This window comes from Durio zibethinus, chromosome 7, assembly GCF_047325235.1.
Source record: "Durio zibethinus cultivar Kanyao isolate XHJ-2024 chromosome 7, ASM4732523v1, whole genome shotgun sequence".
Taxonomy (NCBI): domain Eukaryota; kingdom Viridiplantae; phylum Streptophyta; class Magnoliopsida; order Malvales; family Malvaceae; genus Durio; species Durio zibethinus.
In genome coordinates, this window is record NC_143168.1 from 16,440,337 (window position 1) to 16,466,638 (window position 26,302).

The following is a 26,302-nucleotide window of genomic DNA, read 5'->3' on the forward strand; positions in this document are numbered from 1 at the left end:
ATCATTGAATGCCACAATTGCTATTGAAATTAAGGTCCTCCAATAATATTGATTCCAACATCTTATGATAACCCTAAAAGCTTTTAATATTTGTATCCATAATAATTTCTAACAATATAATTATATTTATTCTTTAATAATTTATAACAATATGAGTGTTTATTCTTCTGACTTTCCCTATTATTGGAAGATTGTTCCAAACTCAACTATTTCTTTGCATAGATAGAAAAGAAAACAAAACGGAAACTAAAGAAATAAAAAGATTAAGCTACGAAAGCAAAAAGGCAAATGAAACTATGGTAAAAAGCTGGAAACTGAAAAAGCAAGAGACATATCTGTCTGAGAAATTTAAATTACGTAATCCCATGAAAAATTCACTATATTCAAAGAATTTGAATTAAAGTGGGGTTTCAGGAATAGCTACAATGTATCGTCAGACTCTGCAAACGTAGAATGCGATCGGCCTACAAAATGATAAATTGGAAAGGATGACTAAAAGCAATGTATCGTCAGTCTTCATACAGACTTCTACAGCTAAGGTGAAGTAGGCAACCACAAATGCTAAAGCAAATAGGCGATCACAAATGCAAAAACAATTACCCCTAGTCGCTCACACGCGTATCCCTACGTAAAAGCTTTTAGGCAACTATGTACTTCAATCGCTCACTCAATTGTCCAGGGTGACTTGATCATAGTGCTTAACCCTCTTTCAAATAGGATTGAGGGCATCACTTTATAATCTCTGGCTTGGGGAAATTGCTATACGTGAACAGTCACGTCATCAACACTTACACTTGACTTGTGTATATTATCAAGTTACATCACTTTTATAAATAAAACCTAATAATTTTAAATGCAACACAAAAATCACATTCGAAAAAAGAAATGAAAGCAAAGCGTTTGGCATGTTGATATATGGGCTTTGCAAAAGTCAAGAACGTATTTTGTGTTTGGTATGTCAATAAGACAATTTTCATGTTTTATACTTATTTGACACATAATAGATACGATACAAATATATAAATTACTAAATTTATGTACAAACAACTATGTTACCATCTATGAAGTATAAAAGAAAGTAAATAAGAACATTATTAGGCAAGCAAACTACTTTACTCTCTAATGCTCTATTCCTTTCTCCTTTCTTTTCTAATTCGAGCGTGTTGGATTTTTCTTTGTTATGCAAATTAAATCTTAATTTTGCATAATTTTAATGCTTAAGATCTTAAAACAAGATGATTTTCACAATTTCCTAATTGAAGAGAATTCATACCTTAATCCATAATCATTTTTTTTTAATCTAGAAATGCTGTTTTATAATTTTTTTCTCTCTCTTGACCCTTTGACTTAATACACACTCTTGATGGATAGAATGCATTAATTTATAAGCAAAGAGAGTGAAGAGATTTCTGTCATTTATTAATGCCATTCAATTCATAGGTTCCATTACCGTATGAATTTTAAACAAAATTTTTACCTTTTGTTTTAATTACTTTCATTAATTGTTTCATAAATAATAAAAAAACTCTCTCCATTATTTATTGATCAAAAGGATTTTATACATAATACGTATGAAACTATTAATATCTTGTAAATAAAATTAAAAGATATTTACTTAAGTGTGGATAACAGCACATAGGTCACATAATATCCTATATTTTCCCTCTTGGCTTATGTGGTATTATTTAGCTTTATGGTTTAATAATTAAACATAATGCACATAATATAAGTTAAGTCTATTCTTTAAATGATCAAATCGCAAATCATCATTCAACAAAAACTAATAAGGATAATAGCGGTTATATGTCATTAACTTAATATAATTCTTTCTCTGTATCACAATACTAGTTCCATACCTAACATGACCTTTAATGAGAGATGTCATAATGTTCTAACAATAATTTCTTTAATAGAGACAGATCCTGTTCATATTCATATAATTCAATCATGTATACATACTAACATAATAGAATATGATGCATTAATATGTCAGAAACAATACTTAACAGAGCACAGAGTGTCAAATTCATAAAGAACATAAAACTTTACCATAATGTCAATAATAGTTTTCAATAATGCCTATTCCTTTGATATGTTCATTAAATATCTTTAGCGGTAAATCGTTTGTTAACGGATCCACAATCATAAGATTAGTGCTAATGTGTTTAATTGACACTTTTTATTTTTGAATTTCTTCTTTAATAGCAAAATATTTCAATTCCATGTGTTTAGCACATTTCAAATACTTCTTGTTTTTAGAAAAGAAGAGTGCTACGACATTATCACTATAAATTTTCAATGGCTTGCAATACTGTCCACAATTTCAAGTTCTAAAATAAAATTTTGCAATTATAAACCATTAATAGTGGCCTCAAAGCATGCTATGAACTTAGCTTCTATAGTGGATGTAGCAATGATAGATTGCTTCTTACTTTTCCATGAGATCGATCTATTGGCTAAAAGAAACAAATAGCCAAATGTGAATTTTTTAATATCTACACACCTAGTAAAATCTGAATATAGATATCCTATCACCTCAAGATGATTGGATTTTCTATAAATAAGTATATGATAAAAGAAACAAATAGCCAAATGTGAATTTTTTAATATCTACACACCTAGTAAAATCTGAATATAGATATCCTATCACCTCAAGATGATTGGATTTTCTATAAATAAGTATATGATCTTTTGTTCCTTGCAAGTATCTTAATACTTTCTTTGTAGCCATCTAATGTTCTAATCATGGATTACTTTGATATCTACACAGCATTCCGACACTAAAATTAATGTTTGGTCTAGTACAAGTTTGGGCATACATGAAGCTTCTAACAATAAATACATAAAAAATTTATTCTACTTGTTTGTATTTCAATTCATTCTTTGGGCATTATATAAGGCTCAATTTATCTTCTTTTTGAATTGGAATAACACCTATAGATCATTTTTGCATTTTAAATCTCTCTAAAATTCTACTAATATATGTTTTCTGAGACAATCCTAACAATCACTTGATTTATCATAGAATATTTCAATTCCAATTACATAGGATGCATCACCCATATTTTTCATTTCAAAATTCTCAAAGAGAAATTTCTTGGTCTTATGTAATAAGCCAAGATCATTAGTAGCATGTAAAATATCATCAACATATAAAATTAGAAACATAAACTCACTTCTACTGACCTTTAGATATATACACTGATCAACAATATTTTTATAAATCTAAAGGAAGTAATAATATCATTGAACTTAAGATACCATTATTGGGAAGCTTGTTTAAGTCCATATATTGACTTATTAAGTTTACACACCATGTGTTCATTTTTCTTAACTAAAAAACCCTCGAGTTGGTCCATGTAAACTTTTTCCTTTAGATTCTCATTTAGAAAAGCTGTTTTCACATCCATTTAATGTAATTCTAAGTCATTATAGGCCACTATTGCCATAATAATTCTAAATGATTCTTTTTTATAAATTGGACAAAAGGTCTCTTTATAGTCAATGCCATCTTTTTGAGTAAAACCTTTGGCAACGAATCTAATCTTGTATTGTTCAATATTGCCATTTGAGTCACATTTGGTTTTCAAGACTCATTTACACCCAACTCTTTTACAACCTTTAGGTAATTTAATAAGATCTCAGACATCATTATGAGCCATTAATTTTAACTCTTTTTTCATGGCATCTAGCCAGTTGTTAGAATTAATAATTTTTATAGCTTGTGAAAATGAAACTAGATCTTCATCAATTCCTAAGTCAAATTTTGACTCTTGTAAATAAACTACATACTCATTAGAAGTAACACATCTCTTTTGCCTTTGAGACCTTCTTAATGTTAACTCATATGGTTCATCCATTATTGGTTCATTGGAAACAATTTCAGTATAGGGTATTTGATTATTTATTTGATGTTTTTGTAAATTGTTAAATTGTTCAACAACTGTAGGAACAACAATTTGAGAAGAAGTTATAGGTAAAAAGATTTATATCCTAACTTCTTGAAATTCCATTTTGCTTGGTCCAAACTCCCACTTGTTTCACCATTTTCAATGAATCTAGCATTTCTAGTTTCAACAATTTTTGTACTATAACTAGGACAGTAAAATCTATACCTTTTAGATTTTTTCTGAATAACCAATGAAAAACCCACTGATTGTTCTTGAATCTAATTTCTTCTAATGTGAATTGTAAATTCTTACTTTTGTAAGACAACCCTAAGCATACAAGTGCCTTAAACTAGGTTTTCTTCTCGTCTACAGTTCAAAAAAAGTCTTTGGAACTACCTTACTAGGAATCTTATTTAACAAATACATGATAATTTTCAAAGCATAAATCTATAATGATAAGGTAAAGAAAATTTGTGTAACATACCCTTAACCATATCCATTAAAGTACGATTGCACCTTTTTGCAACACCATTTTGTTGTGATGTACCTAACATTTTGTATTGAGCATGCATGCCATGCTTTTCAAGGAATTTAGCAAATGGACTAGGACATTATTCATTTTCATCATACTTTTCATAATATTTACCACTTCTATCATATCTGACAATTTTTACATTATTATCTAATTATCTTTCAACCTTATTAATAAATATTTTTAAGGCATTTATTGACAGATTTTTTATACAATAAGTAGACATAACTATAATGTGAAAAATCATCAATAAATGTGATAAAATAATTTTCGCCACTAAAAGATGAAATATAAAAATGTCCACAAATATCAGTGTTTATAATCTCAAAGAGCTGTGTACTTTTTGTAGCTACTTTTTTAATTATGTGTTTTGTGTATTTTCTTTTAATACAATTTACATAAATACCAAGATTAGTAAAATCTAAATTAGGAAATATTTCGTTTTTTTATCAATCTTTATATATATATATTTTGGATTTATAACCCAAATGTTTATGTCACAAGTAAGCTAAATTTTCATTCATTAAACCACATTTAGTACCAATATTATAATGCAAGGTCAATAAGGTCTTAGCAAAAAGATTATCAAGATTTAATTTGTATAAACCATCAAAATTAATATTTGAGCCAATAAAATGGTTAGGTTTAAATAAATTGAAACATTCATTTCCAAACTTAAAGGAATATTTAGATATATCAAGTTTAGACAAAAAAAACTAGATTTTGAGAAATAGAAAGAACATAATGAGTTTGAAAAAGATATAAATAGTATCTAGTGTTTAAAATTAAACAGTAGGTTTTAATGGTTTTAACTGAAGCTTTTACTCAATTTCCCATAAAAGCAAAATTATCATTTAAATTTATCGTCTGAGTCGTAAAGAATCCCTGTTTTGTATTTCAAACATAAATGGTGCAACCAAGAATCAATCCACCAAATATTTTAAGAAACTTTTACCAAATTTGATTCAAAACATATGAAAGCAATAAACTTACTTTTCATTTCGAACTATGCCTTACATTTTATATAATCTTTCTAATAATGTTCGAACTTTCTACAAAAATGACACTTGTCTTTCTTTTGTTCCTGCTTGTGGATTTGGGAAGATAATACATTAATTTTTAGTGATCTTTTATTACTCTTTTCATTTTTCTTTACTGGTTTCTTTTTAGCTCTTGGTTGGCCCATGGGATTAATTAAGTAATTCCTTACTTGTTAAGCCTCACTTCCTCTTTAATAACTTTACTTTGTAGTTTATTCACATTCCATTTATCATTTATAGTGTTATAATTTATTTGGAATGAATTATAACCAGGAGGCAAGGAATTTATAATAAATTATACAACAAAACTTTCATTCACTTCCATTCTCATGGATCTTAATCTTATTGCTATGTTTGACATTTCAATGACATGTTCATGCATGGTACGAGAATCATTAAATTTTATGGTAGTTAACATACCCATTAATGTCCCAACAAGTTACTTATCAGCAAAGTTAGATTGAGACATATCTTTCACAAACTTTAGAAATCCCTTAGCATTATTAATTTCAAAAATCATTGACTTAATGTTGTTTGTTACTGTCATTCGCATGAACATTAAACTCAATATATTTGATTTTTCTCAACCATTATGAAAAGACTTTTGTTCAGTATTGCAAGAATCAGTAATAGCAGTAGGTCTATCAGTCAAGAGTGCCAAATTAAGATCCAAAATACTAAGATGATACTGGATTGTTCACACTATTTAAAAACATTAAGCCCATTGAACTTTATAATAGACAAAGCTTACAAATGAAGAGAAAAAAAAAACAAATGCTACAAATGTTAATGCCTTGAATTGTAACTTAAATACATAATACAGATTCAAATAATATTTATATAAACATTAAATGTACATTGAAGTTCTCTTTTGGGTGATCTAACAATGTATAACAATAAATATAATTGATGCTTAATTTTGATTTCACATAATTGGTAATTATATATACTGTAATTAGACATACTTGCTATCTTTGGATATACAAAAAATATTTAATGAATTATATTAATTAACTGTGATTATGTTCATGATTATAAAATTAAGCAATTTACTTTTGGGCAATCCTTAAATATTTTATAATCATTGAATTACAATTTACTCAATAAATATATATTGTCATGTCATTTCATTATAGCATTACATAATCATAAATAATTGAATTTTATTTAATTTGACATCTATAAAAACTTTTCAATTTAGCCACTTTGGTGACTAACAAATTATATGTACTATAAATATCAAAATAAATAATCATAACAATTATTTTAGTAATAATAATCCAAATCGTACATATGCGGAAAGCATTATTGTTGTGAGTAAAGAAAATACCTAGAAACTATCGTATATAAATTTCACATAATTATTGTATCCTATAAACACAATGCAACATTATATTATTAATTTAATGACTATAGTTTCATTTATTTTATCTTACATTTATTATGCCACTTTGATTACCTTTCTTTATATATTATATATATTTAATATATATTCATTAATCTAATAAATATATTTATTATGTTATGCATTTCTTCATTAATAAATATGGTTTATTACTATATTTAATTTATTTAAGGATATGATTTACCATTTGCTTGTAGATAAATTATAATTTGAATAAAATATGAAACAAATCTAACAAATAACAATATGAAAATAAATTATAAAGGAAATAAAAATATAGAATAATTTTTAAAGGAAAATTACAAGTTTTTAAACCAACGGCTCCTTTGATACCACATGTTGAATTTTCTTTTATTATGTAAATTAAACCTTAATTTTGCATAATTTTAATGCCCAAGCTCTTAAAACAAGATGATTTTCACAATTTTCTAATTGAAGAGAAACCATATCTTAGTCCATAATTATTTTTTTTAGAAATAGTTTTTTATACTTTTTTTTCTCTCTTGACCTTTTGACTTAACACATACTCTTGATGGATAGAATATATCAATTTATATGCAGAAAAGGTGAAGCAATTCCTTTCATTCATTAATACCATTCAATTCATACATTACATCATCGTATGAATTTAAACTAAATTTCTTTTCTTTTGTTTTAATTACTTTCATTATAAATAAATAAATAAAACTCTCTTCATTATTTATTGATCAAAAGGATTTTAAACATAATAATTATTAAACCATTAATATCTTTTAAATAAAATTAAAAGATATTTACTTAAGGATGGATAACAGCACATAAGCCACATTATATCCAACGTAACATCCCCTGACCTTCTTTTTTAACGAGTTTGATTCTATTAACTCAACTTCTAGCAAGCCATTATTTCACCAAACCCAAAAAAAATTAATAAGTCGAGCTCCAAATTCAAAAGTCCATTTATAGCCAAAGTTTTTAAAGATGCATATCAGAAAGGTAAAGTTCCTCATTAATGGAGATTTTAGAACAAACAAGAGAATCATGCAAACAACAATTTCAACCATGGATTTGAGATAAATAAGGCAACCTAATGGAAATGAGAAGAGATTGAAAGAATAGGGTAGTTTAGGAAGAAAGAGAAGAAAGACATTTTGAAGACAAAAATACAAAATAAGAAGAAAAAACATATGTGAATAAAGAAAAAGTTTGAATATTTGCAAATGTGAAGAAGATGGTAAAGGTAAAGAATTTTAGGTTAATTAATAAGTGCATGTGAGAGAAATGTGCCAAAAATTAACATTATAACCACTTATAGGAACGGTAATGAAACATTAGATCATAGAGTGATAAGTGACACAAAAAAGGCACAAAAATATTAAGTGGAAAAGGTCAATCACAAGATGTTTTTGTAGAATTTACTCAATATTTTTCATCAAATACATGAAATATCATGATTGTAGGACTTAGCCATGCTTTAAAACAAACATTCATCATGTAACAATAAACGCAATAGAAATAAACAAAGAAAATTGAATATTTTAACAAGATCAACTTGTTATGAAAATCATCAATCATACAACATACAATAATCAAACAAAATGTGCTGTTCATACCTTATGGATTGTCATGAATCCAAAATCACAACCATCTCTAATTAAATTTGTACACCAAGATCCAATTGTAACAAACCAAAGCTATCCAAGTATCTGATATTTAAAAATAAACACAAATGACAAACATAAAGCTTTAAAAGATAAGGATTGTGTTTTGGTTGAGATCTATGCTAATAGATTAGAATTCATATTCCTTTCTCTTTATGACCAACAATTGCTAAGCTAAGTGTTTTAAGATAACTTCAAAGCAAGAAAACTCTTTTCTTTTTGTGAAGCAATTTGCAGTAAAAACCCTAAGCATGAAAGTTAAAAGTATGGCAAAACCTTATGAAAGGTATGCAACTAAAACCCATGGATTTTTGTTGTCAATTTCTCTCTTGCATTAGTGGAAGGCCAACCAAACATATATTATATGGATAGATTTAAGTGCTTTAATTTTAAATAATTATGCTTTTATCTCCATACTTAGTTAAACTATTTAACCAACTCCTTTTTTTGGAAATTCACAATTTCACAATTAAACCCATAATTCTTAAATAACATTTTAATTCTATAATGTCACTTTAATTTGTGATCCATTAGTCTCCCAACATATTAACAATAAATATAAAATAATTCAATCATGAGTTTCTTTTTTATATTTATAGATTATGAGCATTATCTAACAATATATTATAACCACCCAAATGTTAGGAGAGTTAAGATGGTTTGACTAGCCTTTAAGTGTAGAGTATGTTATTGTAATTCGATTTTTCATCATATATCTTAGAATGACCAAAAGTATGGTGTAGTGCCTACCTTATAAATCTTTCAATGTTAGTTTCGCAGCTTTTATATTACTTTTCATTATTGGCTTAGCCAAGTACTTCTCTAGTATATAAACCAATATCTGATAAGATATGTTTTCTTCTTTTTATTTTTATTTTAGAAAATGAGATATGTTCTCTCTAATCACTTGGAGTGATCACTCTTTGGATCACCCATCCATTTTCTTATATTTCATGTCATATACTCAAAGCATCTTTTTTAGGCATTTGACATCCAGACCTAAAAAGATGAAACCAAAGCATAATAATTCACACATAATATAATCTAGTATCACAAATCAAATTATTACTCTATCTCCAAATATCTCAACATGTTAATATATGAGATTGATTGCTTACTTCCTAAGAAATGAGACTTAATATGTACTAGCTTGTAAGCATTGTTAATGCCCCTATCTCAACAATACAATGACCACAAATAATTTTAAGAATCAAGGTTTTGATGCGTAAAATTCCCATAATTATAACTCTTTATGATTCCTTTGTAAAGCTTGTATGTTTAAGGAGCTTTATCTTCGTAAGTTATTAATAACATATTATTCACAAAACTTATGGATAAAAAAAAACCGCATATACTAATAATAACTATAATATAATTTGCAAGAGATAAGTAAGAAATGTTTTACAAGTAATGTTGATTGCTTACATTAACAATAATAATATATAGCAAGATTAAAAAAAGAAAAGAAAAATATTTAAACTTAATATTTAATCTATTGAAATATGTTTTAGTTGTTTATACGAATAGTATTAAAATTTTTATTTTTAAGTTTATAAACTATTTAATAATATAATTATAATTTCCTTTTAAAAGAATAGAAAAAAGGAACCTTTTTTTTAAAAAAATTTACTATCATTCATTATTATAACTTAAAATTTAATTTGCTATCCCGTTACTCATTACTCTTTTTTTTTTTTTCAAAATTATTTCTCTTCATAACTATTTTCTTTATTTTGTAATTTTTTTTGTCATTTTAAATTTTTTATAATATTTTGAGAGGTACCCTCCTAGCTTATTTATAAATATTTATTTTTTTAATATATGAAAATTGAACGATCTAAGAAATATATAGATATGATTCTTTTATCTCCATTTTCAATAATAAATATTTAAGATTAAAAAATTGCACATGAGCTATAAATAATGTAACACAAAAAATGGTCTTCATTTCTTTTTCTAAAGACGAAAATACCTCTCATTTCCTTTTTATCTTATCATGAGTGCTTTGGTAATTTTCACTATAGTTTACTTTCAATAAATAAAATGAGTTCATGTTATTTATATAAATAACAATAAGACTTTGAAGACAAAAAAAAAAAAAAATCCACTTAAACAATGTAAGTTTTATATTTTTTTTAACTCTTTGATAAAATGATTAAAATTGAAAATATTGTTCTGATCCAAATTAATTATAAATTAATTTTAATTCAAAGGTAAAAAAAATATAAAATTTATACTGATATAAAAGTATAGATATTCAAGTGATTTAATTTACATTAATGTAAAACTTACACTATTATATTATTATAAGACAAGCTCACTTCCCGTGGTATTCATGTCTTCTTCGGTAAGGGCTTGCAATATGATTATAGTTTCAAAACATAACGATGAGTTCTTGCAAGTTGCAACTTTCGTTACAACATACAAGCATAAGCATGTAAGCACGTGTAACTTATATCTCCCCATAATAGGATAAAAAAAAAGCTTATTTTACTCTCCCATAGACCTGACAATTTTGACACAATAAGAAAAAAAAAATCATAAAAAAAAACCCAATTTAAAATTAAAAAAAATCATATTTAACAAAATAAAAAATTATATTTTATATTTGACATTTCGACATAAATTGTAATATAATAATTTTCGTACTTTACATGTATTAAATATGAAATAAATAAATATAAATATATGAATTATCAAATCTACTTTCTAAGTATGAAAATCATCGAGATACTGATTAGCTCACCACTAGGAAAATGAAGCAAGAATACAAACAATGGTGAAAAGCTCAAAAAAATACACTAGTGAACCAAATTCGGGGATGTCGTAAATAATGAAGATTTAATAATACAAATAACAAGTGAACTTCATTGTTTTCCTCCCACTGCTATGAAAACAGCACCAGTTTCAGAAAGGTATGAGCAACCAGAGTGAACTTTCAGAAAAAGCCAATGAAGGCATGCAACACATTTCACCTGCAATTAGACCACTTCCTTGCACTCAAAAACACAGTTCAACTTAGCCAACCTCCAGATGATGATATTCTAAAAGCCATCATTCGAAAGAAATGTTAATTTTGTGATTACAGCTTTTGTATGCCAACATAGAGACATGAAGTAAAAAGTGACAAAGAGAGGCTACTACCAGCAATTGGTGAATAATTGAATATCATGATTTTCATACTTTTAGAGCAGCTTTGTGAACCATGGTTTCTTTGTGTATTTGGTGGCAACTCTTCTCAACAAGATCAAGAAGTTTTTCCAAGTTCACAGCCCATGAGTTGAGAATTTCGTTGCTATCCTGTGCTACCTGGAAGCAGACTATTCCCATTGGTCGGTCGATCTTTGCCGCGAGTGCCTTGGACACCACCATTTCAGAAAGATGCTTCTCGGCTTCCTGGAGTGAAAGGATCAGTTCATTAATCAGGATGGGAATAGCATGATGGTACGTGTATCTTTTTTGTTTTGCATTTCAAGCAAAGGCCTAGGTAACTACCAACAACGTTTCTAATGAACAGAGATAGAAGGGGAAAAAAAACAAAAGCAAGCAAACCTGGATAGTGAGACACAACAACTCCGCAAGTCTTTTCAAGGTAATCCTAGAGTAGTACTTTGAAACAACAAGGATATTCTGAAAAGCATCAAATTGGTTACCATTGAGAAACAGAGTAAACAGTATTGAATAACAGGAGGGTGGCAAATTTACATACATGCTCAATAATTCTCTGTCTCAAATCTTCTGCAGCTTTGTAACCCAGAGAGCCTCCAAACATGTTCTTCTCATTCTCAAATTCATCCTTATAAGAATTCCAAAGGGACGTCCACTGGATAACCTCCATTGTAACTAACTGTTTCAACAGCAACCTATGACAAATGATTAAACAAATGTGGTCATCAGATAACAAAACATTTCATAAACAACCTACCCAGAGCATGAAATATTCATGAGTACTAAATTCAACAAGGACGTACCTAAATTTTGGAATCTCAGAAAGATTCTTATCCTCCAATGTGGAATTAAGAAGGCTTGACTGCATTGGATCATGTGGGGCCAGGATTAAGTACCAACAGATTTTTCTCAAGACCTGCAAATGAAAGTGTATATATATATGAGAACAGCTCAAGAAAACCTGGAAAGGGGATATATTGAGATGTGCTATACCAGAATCCACTGAGATGGGTTCTCCCTGATGGACGGAATCTCATATATTGCCTTATAGCAACGGCAAATTTCAAGGTAGTCATTGATATGAAAGTAATACCTACAGAGATATGGAAAACTCATGAGTAAGATAAATCCAACCACACAGCAGCAGACGAGATGATTCACGTAATTCATTTTGCATCCAATCACTTTGCAGTTGATTGAGTCTTTACAGCAAATACAGAAGGTTAATATTTCTTCCTAAGTTGCCAAGTTGTAACAGTAAGTTCAGCTACAAAAGCCAAGGAAAACCTTATGATTGCAATTCTTACATCCAGTAACAGACAAATAACTGTCTTACATCCAACAACAGTTTAAGAATTTTAAGGATCTATTTTTCAAATAACTACAGGCTCTGTTCCTTGAATTTATCTCCAGGGTCAAGTTTCCATGAAAGATACAGATTTCTAGCCCAAAAACAGCAGAAGAAAATTTTTACTCATCTTGTCCACAATATAATATATTTGAAATAATAACCAACAGAAAGAAAACATTCACTGTAATCTTTTGCAGATGTCATCCTTGAAAGAAATGTCAGATACTTGAAGTCCTTTTTATTAGCAATTCACATCAGTTCACGAGGGAGGATTCTGAATGGATGTCCTTGTGTGCTTATTTATTATCATCATGGTCCTCATAAGCGTTGGATGGATGGAAGGTGCATGTAACTTAATTGAGATCCACCAAACATTAACTTATATAAGGATTCCAACACAATTAAAGCACATTCCAAATATTTCAAATATGGGACAGCGTGTTGGGCCATCAAGAAACAACATGAGAAGAAAATGAGCATAGTTGAGATGAGAATACTTAGATGGATGTGTGGTAAGACTAGAAGAAACAAGATTAGAGATGAAGAGATTCAAGGAAAATTTGGGGTAATCTGAATTGAGGAAAAGATGAGAGAGGGCCATTTGAGATGGTTTGGACATGTGAAACATAGGCCTATATGTCACCAATTAGGAGAAATGAGCTTCTAGATTTGGAAGAGACTAAAACTTCTAGAGGTAGACCATGAAATACGTAGATGCAAGTAATAAGAAATGATATGAGGTATAAGGAAGTAGATCATATAGCCGACCCCAGAGTTATGGGACACAAAGCTTAGTCTGTTGTTGCTGTCTTATTTGAAAGTGCATTGGATATTTCATAAGACAACTATACAGAATAATTGAGTTGTAGAACAAAATTTCCACATAGCAATCTCTTTCCAAAATAAAAAATAGGTTCTCCCACCACCCCAAAAAAGGCAAACAAAAAAAGAAAAAGGGATCTCAATAGTAATGGCACTAAGTTCTGAGGTTGTTCGTTGAAAGTATACATATTTGTGTGGCTATGTATTTACAAAAAGTTGATGCCATTCTAACTAAAGGATGTAAAAATATTCAAGAACGTATAAACCTCATAATAGTAGTTATCAAAACTCAATCAAAGTGGTAACAAGTAAATTGAGCAAAAATAATTAAAGCTAGAGAGCAAAGAGGCAAATACCGTATCATCAGTTCATGGTAGATACGCTTCAACTCCAATATTGAAGGTATATCAGCAGGAGGCTCCTCTACAACATTGTCACCTTCTTTTGGTTTCTTCTTTTCCTTAGAGGTGTCAGCATCAAATACTCTAGGACTAATCTTCCTGGAAAGAATTTGAGCACGAACATAATCCTGGCGATCTAAGCAGAGGCGAACCTGCAAAGTTTAATTATTGACAAGTTGACACAAATATTATTGTGATCTTAATCTAAAAGATACAATAACATTGAAAAATAAGGGCCGTTATCAAAATAAGATGCCCATACTTGTTCAAGAATGAAGGCAATTTTCTCAGTTTTTGCCATGGCACCAAAAGTTTCCACCTGCGGTTCAAACAATCAAATATGAGCAAAAGGGGATAAATGCAAAGATCCATGGAAGTAATCATCTTATTATAGAGGAAACTTACTGCAACTTCCTGCATCAAATCAGCAGCTTCAGCAATAAGGCCCTGTTCTTCTTTAATCTTAGCAAGTTTCTTTATCAGTCTTGCTCTCTCAATTTCAACATAAATCTACAGAAGGAAGAAGTTTGTTTAGAAAAAAAAAACGTTACAATAATAAACAGATTACATCAGATAACAAGAAAACTTAATGTCAGAAACTCACCTTTCCAGCAGACACACTGTTCAGGGTCTTGATGAGCTCTATACGAGTTCCAAGATCTGGAGTCCCATCAATGTATTGCATTGCTTGCTGAACCATCGCAGTCACTGCCTGCAGAGTGCAGAAAAATAAACAGTTGTATTAACAATACACTCAATCAAATTGTTTTGATAGCAGGTAGAAATTTTCAACAAGGATATGAAAAAAACTCAATCAAAAAGCTGTCAACATTTCTGACAAAAGTACTTTACAATACTAAAAAGGAAGGGGAAAAATCTAAATTTAGGAGGCTCAATCCTGAATATCAGATATGAAATTTACTCGAATGTTCAATACATGATGTGATTACAATTAGGTTTACTAGGGCTTTTTACCTAATAAATTGATTTTTTTTTTCCTATGGTTCTAGCTTCAATAGCAATAACTGTTAACATAGAAGTTCTTGTTCTGATTAACACGAATACAATCATATAAATTCAAGGACAATCACAACAGAAACTATAAGAAAATATTAGAGGTGATAAAACAAAATTTTATTGTGGAATGGTCATTTCCAGAACCATCCAAAGAGCTATCCTAATAAAATCATTTGTTATGGGGCTTAAAAAAATTGAAAAGAAAGGTAGAAGATTTTTTTTTCTCTTTTTAAGACTCTGGAATTTGGTTTGTTTTCATTGCTAGATCTGCTAAAAGTGAAACTGCAACAGAAATAATAAGGACAAGGGATGGTACTGCACTTCAGGCATATAGTCACATCTCTCTATAAATCTTCACTATTTCCCCTCAAATCAGTTCCACAGTTTAACCAAAAGACTCAACCCACAACAATCCTTAAATTCATTGCTTGTGTGGCTTTTGCAAGAGAGATTAAGGGAAGTTGGTAGCTTGAGAGGAGCAAAGGAGAAGAAAAACTGATGGTAGAGGACAAAGAAAGAAGTAATTCTGAAAGAGAGTAGCCTCTGGCAGATGGGCAGTGATGATTGATTGAAGAGTGAGATAGCAGGAGAATTAAAAGAGAGAGGGCAGGTATAAAGAGGTTACAGGTTTCTAGAAGTAAAGGAATAGGGTAGGGAACAACAACAACATAACAAACTAAGCCTTATATCCTATAACTCCGGGGTCGGCTGTATGAAAGGCCAAAAAAGGGAGGGGAAGAAAACTGAGAGAGAGAGAGAGAGAGAGAGAGAGAGAGAGAGAGAGAGAGAATGGATAAAAGAAAAAAGTGATAAAGAAGGAAAGCCACAACCATAATTGCACATTGAAGTAAACCTTAGGCCCTCAAATTTAGCATTTAGCTAAATTTGGGTTATTGCTTGGATAATGGTTAAAATACAAGCAAAAACAATAAGTTAATCATATGGGAGACATGGTGTAAAAGATCCCAAAATATGATCCAAAATGCAACAGTCAGTACATACTAACAAAAAGTAGAAGAATTTCAAATTAAGTCTTTATCCACAGTAATATTGTCAGCAAATGCATACATCTATACAACTATAGGTGGAACCCCAAAGCAACAAAGGTAAATGTGGCTATAGAAACATGGCACACAACGAGACAATGACTATTAATAGCAAGTGATACTTGAATACATCACCAATTAAATGTTTTTTGGGGTATAAAGCAATAATAGGTTTTGTGATGAAGGTAGTATTTTATAGTTTGTTCAAATCAATCTAGAGTCATTATTCAAATTTACTAACAAATCTAACCAGATTGCATGAACATTTTTACATCATTTAACTGGAATATGCTAAGGTGGTATTCTACTAATTATAAACTAATAAAGGCTGGAAAATATGAAGAAAAAAATGGATTTAAACTGATGTTATCGGTACTGTACCCGCCAGTATGCACTGGTTTTGAGGAAAACTAATACATCTAGGTCCATGTACCATTTTGCTTTTTTGTACCAGCCTGTAATGGCCATTTCAGTCCATATGGATCATACAGGCCAGTAAAATATTTTTTACTTTTTAGTTTTCTTTTAATCTTTTCACTTATTTTATTCTTTTACTCTATACCTAATTTTTCTCTTTCATGATCGTTTTTATTTTTCATTATTTCATCCAAAAATAATAAATGTTCATTAAATCAGCCGATTGAACGATAAATTGCTATATTTTTCTAATATTTTTATATTTATTTAATTTTTTTAGGTTTGACAATGATAGATATTAAATATTTATAATTTTTAAAATCTATATTTGCATATAAATATATAGGTGTGTAATTGAGGTGTATTTGTATGTGTATATACATTTTATAGACAAAAAAATAAAAAATGCTGGTACACCCGAAACAATACACTGAAACACATTTTATCTTCTTTTTCAGCTTTAACTCTACTGACAATAAAAGGTAAAAGTTTACTTGAGTTAGTAGCTGAGTCATCTACTGTAAGGAAGGCTCACAAATATATTAGCGGTCTTCTCTTCCAAATATGTGTGAATATCTAGTCCTATGCTTAGCCACTACTCGTTATAATAAAAAAGCAACAAAGTTATTCTTTAAACATTCAACAATAATGAAAGTCAGCTAAATCCAACTATGAGATGCCATACATTTCAATAAACCCTCACTTCAAATAGCAATTACAACTACCAAATGAAGCATTAAAAGCACACAAATCACCAAAATTAAAAAAAAAAAAAACCCTAAAAATCCCTGAAAATGATCTGATTAGATACACGGCCGCATGCAAATAAACAAATTAGATTCAAACCACAGTTGTACAGAAAACCTAAATTCCAAACACAAAATGCATGTATAACGATAAATTGAATTCATTAAAGAGCAACGTAAAAATATTCGTTACCTGCTTAAGTTGACCTCGTTTCTTGGACAAATTAACGATATGTTCATTTAGAGACTTCCAATCCTTAGCTTCAAAGCAAAGCTGCAAAATTTCGGTGACCGCTTTCTTGGTCCCGGAGACATCGCCAGCGAGTCGCATCTGCTTCTCAACATTAAGCAACTGGTCAATCGCCGCCTCCAGATTTCCGTTTTTACCCTCCTGTAAAAAAAAATCGGTGAGAATTAGAAGAAGTAGAAGAATATGGAGATTTCTGATCTGAAAAAAAAAGGAAAGCAATATTGATAGAAAGTTAAGTTTTACCATAGCTTCAGCCTTCAGATGACAAAAACTTGCAGACAGACGAAGAGAAGTGCAACTGTGAGTTTTTGGAATCGTGAATTTGCCTTATGTCGGAAAATTGAAATAATAATAAAAAAAAAAACAAGGAAAAAAGTCTTATAAAACCGGACCGGACCACCTTATCTCAACGGGGTTTTGCGTTTTTAAATTCAAGGAAGTCGGCTTTGAGTTTTTTTTTTTTTTGGTTAAATACAGAAATGACACTTTTATTATACTTTTATGTCAATTTGATATATAAATAGATAAAATTCGTAATTGGGTATTTTAATTTTCATTTCATTATCTACTTTAATATATTAAATTAATATTATTAATTAACTTATTTATTTATCATGAAAATCCGAGAAAATTTTAACACATATAAAAGAAAGTTCAATTAATGATATATCATCAATTACCATATTAATATTAAAATAAAATTAAAAAAAACTAAAAAATCTTTAAAATTCAAAAAATTTTGAGAAAATAAAAAATTCAAAAAATCTGAAATATATTTTTAAAATTACAAAATATTATAAAAATTATAAAAAATTAAAAAAACCCTCAAATTTTAATAAAAAATTATATTTATACATAATTAAAATGTAATCTATCAACTCATCTATCTATTATATAAAATTGATTCATTTTAATTTTTGTTTGACACTCATTTGAAATCTCAACGTGCCATCTTATGTGTTTTTTCCTTTTTTTTAACTTTTTATAATTTTTTTATTTTTTTGTTTAGGTAAATTTTTTGAAAAAAAATATAAATGCCTACATAATGCTTTAATTTGCTTTTTCCTTTCAATTTTTTATCATATAAATTTTGTAACAAAAAGAGTTGATTCATAATAATGGTAAAACAATTTGTATCTAATAGATCGCCACTCAATTGTGATATATACGTAATACTTCAATGAACTTTCTTTTCTTTTTTTTCTTTTTAATTTTTTTAATTTTTTCCTTTTTTTTTGTCTTTTAATAAATGTAATTTTGTGAAAAAAAAACAAAAACTATGGATGTGTCCACATGATAATCGGTTTGAGTTTTTTTATCTTTCGTTTCTTTTTTGTATTGTTTAGAAGATAAATTTTGTAACATAAACTACTAATCGATAAAGATGTTAAAACAATTCATATCCTATAAATTTCATTCATTTAAATCCGATAAAAAAATAATTTTAAAAAACCAAGATTTATTTGAAACGAGTCAAGTATTAAAAAAAATGAGATTGGATCGAAAACGTGTGTTTGGCGTTTTGCTCCGGTTCATATTGAGATGTATATAAAAATGTTTTTTAATTATTTATTTAATTATATATATATGTGTGTGCAATATTAATAAAACAATTTTTATCTTAATTTAAGAATTTTTATTTTAAATTTAATATTAGATACTAATTTAGCATCCTCTGTTTGCTTTTTCTTTCTTTTTTTTTTTAACTCTTTTTTAGTTTTTTTCAATTTTTTTCATTCACTCTTTTTTTTTTTTTAACTTTTTATGGGTTTTCGTTTTTCATATTTTTTAAAAATTAATTTTATGAAAAAAAGTGGACCAATTAAAATATACATGTTTCATTCCCTTTTTTTTTTCTTTTTCTTTTTTTTTTAATTTGATAAATTTTGCAACAAAAAATGACAATTAAAAATGGTAAAATAAAATATTTTTTACCTGTGATTAAAATGAAATAATTCAAAACATGATATGAAAATAGTATGAAAAAAAACATGAAATATAACAAAGATTAAAATTTTAGTAAAAAATATGTAAGAGTTTAACATAAAAAATATATATTTTATATTTTTTGTATTGACATAAATTATAATTCATAATTTTTTTATGTAAAACATAATATGAATATATGAATTTATACTATTTTATATGACACAAATACATAAATTATCAAATTTATCCATACCAATGCACGAACACTTGTTTAATAATAATTATTATTGAATTAAAAAATATTGTATTGAAAATAAAAGGTCAATAAAAGTTAAAATATTAAACAAAATTAATGTAAGGGAACTTGTTTTAACTTTAAAGGTTGAACCAAGATAAAATGTTATAATGGTTAAATAATAGAAATTAAAACTAAGTTAAATGATGTTAGTTTTTTTTTTTTTTTTTTTGCCAATGACTTATGAATTAATGGATAATAGTTGTTAGATTTATACTTGATTATTTTCATAACTCTTACAATGAGAATGATGATGTATTATTATGTAGTAAAAGTATTAAGTTTCATAAAGTTTGGACTTTCTTTTAAATTTGGGCTCAAAATCTACAACCCCATAGTGTATTTCAAAAGATTTTTATACTATATTTACACTGGGTTTAACGAGTGATTGGAGTCGCCCAACAAAAGAAAAAAATTTTCATTTTGTTGATCTCTTATTTATATATATGTAGTCCATATAAATCATTTGTTATGCATAAACTTTTAAAGGTTACTAAAAGTAAAGAAAGAAAAATGAAAAATTGTTTTTCTATAAGGATAAAATATTAAAGAAAATTTATTTTTTATATAATAATAATAATAATAATTATTATTATTATTATTATTATTATTTTACGTAATTAAAATATTTATTAAATTTTTATAAGACGTATCCACATATTCATCTTATTTTTTTGACATTTTTAGCCCTCTAAATGTTTAGCCAACGGTGATTGTGAATCTGACCCTTGTATCCATAGTCAGCATCGAATATATTCGTACTAGGAATATTGCGACCTTTAGTTGAGCTCAGTACATTATTTTGATAATTTTAGAACTCAATTACAAAATTAAACACACTAAAAGTCACACTTTTATTGATTTCAATAAAATATTACATAAGCACAGTGCAAGACTTGATCAAACAAGCCATTAAAGATAACCAAACCTATTGCACAGATCTTACAGAAGCACCAATTATTTCCACACCACACATATATAATATACTACATATGTAACAATAATTCGATATAATTTGTAATTTATATATTTAATGCATCGTAATTAATAAGAGATTTCACGACAATAAACCTATTAATTTGTAAGAACTTCAAAATAATTAGGCTTACGAGGCAAAATCTCTTATTCATCAAGAGTATATAAAATATATACACCGTCAATGCATTAAATATAAAATTTTAATTTATTATCATATTATATGATCGATATCACGAGATATATATATATAGGTAATTGAGGTTGAAGTTTCGAGTACGTATCAAGCAGAGTTGTGTTGATGTTGTCCATTTGGAATCCTCATATGGTCCAGATATGCTTTTCCATTGGGCTTAAGGGAAAAGTAATCTTTGAGGTATTGCTCCATTCCCACCTTTCTAAATAATGGAGGGTTATTTGGATTTATGAGAGTAGGTGACGGCCCTATGTCGGCCTCCAATTTGGGACTGAAGAAGAAGGCAACGGTTATTCTTTCTGTCTCTGTATTGGTTGAAACCTTGTGCTCAATGCTGTGATAAACCCCATTGCTAAAGATCTGCATCAGCAATGTTTACAATTTTTAACACAAATAAGATATACTGTTTATATATTGATTTATATTTGATGCATTATTGGAATATAAATATTATATACTATTAATAAATTATACAATAAAATTTAATAAAAAATTAATTTTAAAATTTTAAAAATATAAAAAATAAAAACGCTTAGCCGTAAAAATATATTTAAAAGAGAAATTATTAAATAAATTGATAGTGAAACTTTTAGATTCCACAAATAGAGTTAATTGGTGATACATACCTTTTATGGTATATTAAAAATAAAAAATAAAAAAAGGTGATATATGTTAGTTTTTTAATTCTATTTGTGGAGTTGAAAATTTTAATTCACGTTATATTAAATAATTTCACTATTTAAATTTTTTTATAAAATATTATTGAATAATTCGTTCAAGTTTATAGCACTTTTATACTAATAGTGTATAAATATAAATTATATATATATATATATCCATAATTGTTTTTAATATATATATATATATATATATAGAGAGAGAGAGAGAGAGAGAGAGAAGTGAGAGAAATTTAACCTCCAAAGTGTCTCCTACATTGACTACAAAGGCATCTGGGATGACGTTCAAAGGAAACCAAAGGCCATCTTTCCTAATCTGAAGGCCGTCGACTCCATTAACTTGGAGCAGGATAGTGAGAAGACTTATATCTGAATGAGGAACAAGGCCCATCACCAACTCTGGTTTTGGACATGGAGGATAATATGCCATCCTCACTGCTTGAAACCCATCATCAAACAACTCTATCATCTCCTTTTCATCAATTTTCAAAGCTTTTGCCATCAAAACGAAAAGTTTTGTGGCAAGCTTTTTGAGTTCAGATAAGTAAGACTCCAAGGTATTTCTGCACGAGACTGATCAAATATTAATGATCAATTTATGAGAAAAGAAAGTATAATAAACTCTACCAAACCAAAACAAAGAAACTGAAAAAGAGTTTTTTTTCTTAGAATTCAACTTAACTTCACAAAGCCAAGAGCTAACTGATTTTCAAGATAAATATATATCACTAATAAATCGAGCTATGATGTCAACCTTAACCAATAACAAATGAAATGATAAAAAAAAAAATCCTTGCAAACTGCTGGATAAATGATAAAGCCTAGATATATTGGTATCATGATTCGTTTAAAAAACAAAACAAAATAATTGGTTTGTTATTTGTTCATTGTAATAAATTATGAGGGATAAATCTAAATTTATCATTTTATTAATGGATGAATTTAGACTAAAAGATCAAAAATACTTTCGAATAAAATTTAATAATCATTTAAATTTTTATCATTTTATTACAATCAATTAAATCTTAAACATATATTTTTATCAATTAAGCCTTTATTAGATTAAAATATTAAAAACTTAAATAATTATTAAATTTTTGTTCAAAAATTTTGGAAAAATGGCTATTTTCATTTTTTTTTCAAAATTTAGTTTTATTTTCTGGCTTTTTAATTTTATATTTCAAATGAAAAAAAAAAGATTTTTTGTATTTTTCAAATTTTCTCATCCGAGGATAGAGTTAACAAATGATGTGAACCTTACGTATAACCGACTTGACATTTTCTTGACATGTGAACGAAAATTTTTGGAGTAACAAGCCTTAAAAGATTTAAATTTAAATATTTAATCTTAAATATTTATTTTTTAAATACCAAATTAATTTATATTAACATAAATGATATAATTAAAGGGATAAATGAATATTTAATTTTTTTAATAGTCGTGCAAATGATCACGCAGCTTTCTTTATTTTCATAGTCACTTGTGCAATTTTATTTTATTATTAAAAATAATAAGAATTTGAACCTAATTCTTTAAGAAAGATAAACATGCATCTTTAATGACTTCCCCTTCATTAATAAATTGGTCTATTGACTTAAATACAAAAACGCGAAAGATGAGAGACAGGGAGAACCTTAAGGATGAAGGGAGCTCAGGGAAGAGACGAGGACTACGTCTATGGAGTGGGTTAGTAATTATATTGATACTGTCAACCCAATCACGTTTTCCATCTCCTCTGATCCTGCTCCCATATCCTTCCAACTCACCTTCCCTTATCTTGTATTTCATTTTTTCTTCCAAAGGAAGCTTAAAAAATTCTTCAACCTCATGTTTCAGTTTCTCCAGCAGTGAAGAGCTAACTCCATGGTTCACCAGCTGCAAAAGCCAATAAGTACTCTGAAATATATTTCTTTTTTGGGTAATTTTCTTTTTATATATTTGACCCTGATGACTGGGAATAAAAATTCAACGTTATCAGGTGGCTGTTGGCTAAATCTCCTCTTTATTACTATCATGTTTGCATTGGTTATTAGGTGAATGAATCTAAAAGGAGAATCGAGAATCACGAACCTGAAACAGACCCCAGTCTATGCAAGTTGAGTGCAACTTCTGGAGTTCAAGTTCATGGTCGTCTCCAGAAACCAAACGAGACATGTCAATGGTTGGGGTTGATGGCAAAGGAGTGGTGACAGAGAGGGAAGGATGTTCTTGATTTAAACGAACAAATTGTTGTGGGATAGATTTTGTTGGTCCTTTGACAAGCTCCTGAACACTAATCATTGAAGAATCAGAGCTGCTAAAATCTTCTGGGTTTGATGATCCCATATTGCTAAAGCTGATGAAGTGCCTATACAATTTACATAGCCTAATTGGAGATATTTATAGGAAAAGGAGTCGGCTAAGCTAAAGCATATGGTACTTGCAAACTCGTAACGAGCGAATTGTACTAGCAAATTCAATTACCATGTAGGCATGTACCAATCAGCGGCAGGATTGACTTACGCCCTAATTACATTTTTTGTCAGACAAGCCATTAGACGTGATAATTGGTAGATATTTATTTATTTATTTTATGAAAATATAAAATAAAAAATTATCATATTATAATTCATGTAAATATGTTAAAATTATTTTTTACTTTTTTGTTTTTGTAAAACACGTACTATTTTTTTTTATCATATCACTTACATGTTTAAAATTGCTTGATCTACTTTAGATAACAATTTTCATGTAAAATTCTTGAATTTGTAAATAATTTAATAAAAATCAAATTTGAAAATTAAAAGTTGATAAATTGGTAGATTCCCAAGATTAGTAACATATGTAAGTGTCCAATTAAACATTCTATATCCTATATGTTAATTTTACTCATTTGAGTGCCACTTGGCACCAAATGAGTTCTTCTCTTTTTTATTATTTTTTATTTTTTATATCAAATAAAAAATTTTATTTATATTTCTTTAAAATTTTGTGTGGAGTCCATTTCATTTTTTTATTAAACAAACTATTTTTTATTTTTTAAAAATTAAATATTTTGTTAGAAAAGAAAACCCATAGAGGTGTATTTTTTTTCCACCCTTTGCTTTTTTTTTTTGTTTTGTTTTTTTAGAATTTATAAATGAAAATCTCCACGTGGCATCTCAATTTGCTTTCTTTCCTTTTTTGCCATTTCTTTTGTTTTTTTGTTTTTCCTTTTTTTTAATTAAATAAATTTTATAAGAAATAAGTCAATGTAGGTAACAATGATAAAACAATTTGTATCATTTGGAATTCAATTTGTTTTGATCCAATAAGTGCATTTTTTAAAAATTCAAGATCATGTCAAGTTTTTTTCTTTTTTAAAAATAAAGGTTAAGTTAAAGGAGGGTTTAAGGTGCTCCTCTTCACCTTGGATATGTATAAAAATATAGTTTTTATTATATATTTTTAATTTTATATTTATATGTGTATTATATTAATAAAATTATTATTTAATACTTTAATTTAATAAAAGTATTATATTTATACATAATTAAGTTGTAATTTATATTAAAAAATTTTATGAACATTGTACTAAATTTAAATTATTTAATTAATTTTGGATTACTGCAGGTCAAATGTAAGTTATAAATTTATATGTCGGATTGGGATTGGCTATAAAAAATAATAATTTGATTTTCGGTTGAATTATTTAAAAAATGTATTAGAGTTGGGATGAGTATAAATATGTTTGAATTCGACTCGTTGCCATTCTTAAATGGAGATATCCACGTCGCACTCCCATTTGGTGTTTTTTTTTTTTTTTTTCGCTTAGATCATTTTTTGTTTATCTTTTAGTTTTTTTTTTTAATTATCTATTTTAATATTTCTTATCTATATTTGAAAAGATAAATGAGCAATTAAGGTATTAACATTACACCTTTATTTGACCTTTTTTTTCTCCCTTTTTCCCTTTTCTAGCCCCTTTTTTTTTGGCCTTTTTTAATGAGATGAACTTTGTAAGAAATGAGATCAATGAAGGTTATGATGACAAAATAACCCATGTTCAACAAGTTTTGACTTGCCAATCATAGAAGGATGATTCTTTTTAAAATAGAATTGGGTTAGTGTGAGGTAATTTTTCCTTTTTGAAAATCAGAGTCGAATTAAATATATATTTATTTAATTTTATATTTATATGTGTATGTATTATATTAATAAAGTTATTATTTAAAACTTTAATTTGTGAAAATACTATATTTATATATAATTAAGATATTATGAATATTAAAAAAATAAGATTTTCATAAATGTTATACTATTGAATTTTTTATTAAGTAGGGTCGGATGAGGGTTACATATCTATATATGTTGGGTCAAGGTAAGGTTAAAAAAAAAAAAGATCTTAGGTTGGGATCAGGATGAGTATAAACCTGTCTTTGGTTGACCCATTGCCATTCTTGAGCATGAATATCCAAGTGGCACCTCTTTCTTGCTTTCTTTCTTTCTTTTTTTTTCCTTCAATTTTTCCATTTTGTTTAGTTTG

At 27.8% G+C, this 26,302-nt stretch overlaps 2 protein-coding genes across 4 annotated transcripts; both read right to left on the reverse strand.

The window, feature by feature from the left end:
• Positions 1-11,173: 11,173 nt before the first annotated feature.
• On the reverse strand, positions 11,174-18,218 carry LOC111276839 (26S proteasome non-ATPase regulatory subunit 12 homolog A-like). Of its 3 annotated transcripts, none has more exons than XM_022862733.2 (12): positions 17,969-18,218; positions 17,669-17,866; positions 14,854-14,961; positions 14,655-14,759; positions 14,512-14,568; positions 14,205-14,401; positions 12,669-12,768; positions 12,479-12,591; positions 12,217-12,370; positions 12,060-12,137; positions 11,652-11,903; positions 11,285-11,551 (listed from the first exon to the last, which is right to left on the reverse strand). In XM_022862733.2, exons 1-11 carry the CDS (start codon positions 17,969-17,971, stop codon positions 11,685-11,687), a joined length of 1,332 nt encoding a protein of 443 aa, XP_022718468.2. In that variant the 5' UTR covers positions 17,972-18,218; the 3' UTR covers positions 11,285-11,551; positions 11,652-11,684. The 3 variants fall into 3 exon arrangements, with proteins under 3 accessions (XP_022718467.2, XP_022718468.2, XP_089619773.1); XM_089763647.1 differs by having other exon boundaries at positions 11,285-11,482; positions 17,969-18,123; XM_022862732.2 differs by having other exon boundaries at positions 11,174-11,903; positions 17,969-18,167.
• Positions 18,219-20,771: 2,553 nt separating this feature from the next.
• Positions 20,772-24,368, reverse strand: LOC111277709 (oxoglutarate-dependent flavonoid 7-O-demethylase 1-like). Its single transcript, XM_022864123.2, has 4 exons — positions 23,869-24,368; positions 23,432-23,673; positions 22,036-22,360; positions 20,772-21,480 (listed from the first exon to the last, which is right to left on the reverse strand). The coding sequence occupies exons 1-4, from the start codon at positions 24,121-24,123 to the stop codon at positions 21,208-21,210; spliced, it is 1,095 nt and encodes a 364-aa protein (XP_022719858.2). The 5' UTR covers positions 24,124-24,368; the 3' UTR covers positions 20,772-21,207.
• Between the last annotated feature and the right edge of the window lie 1,934 nt (positions 24,369-26,302).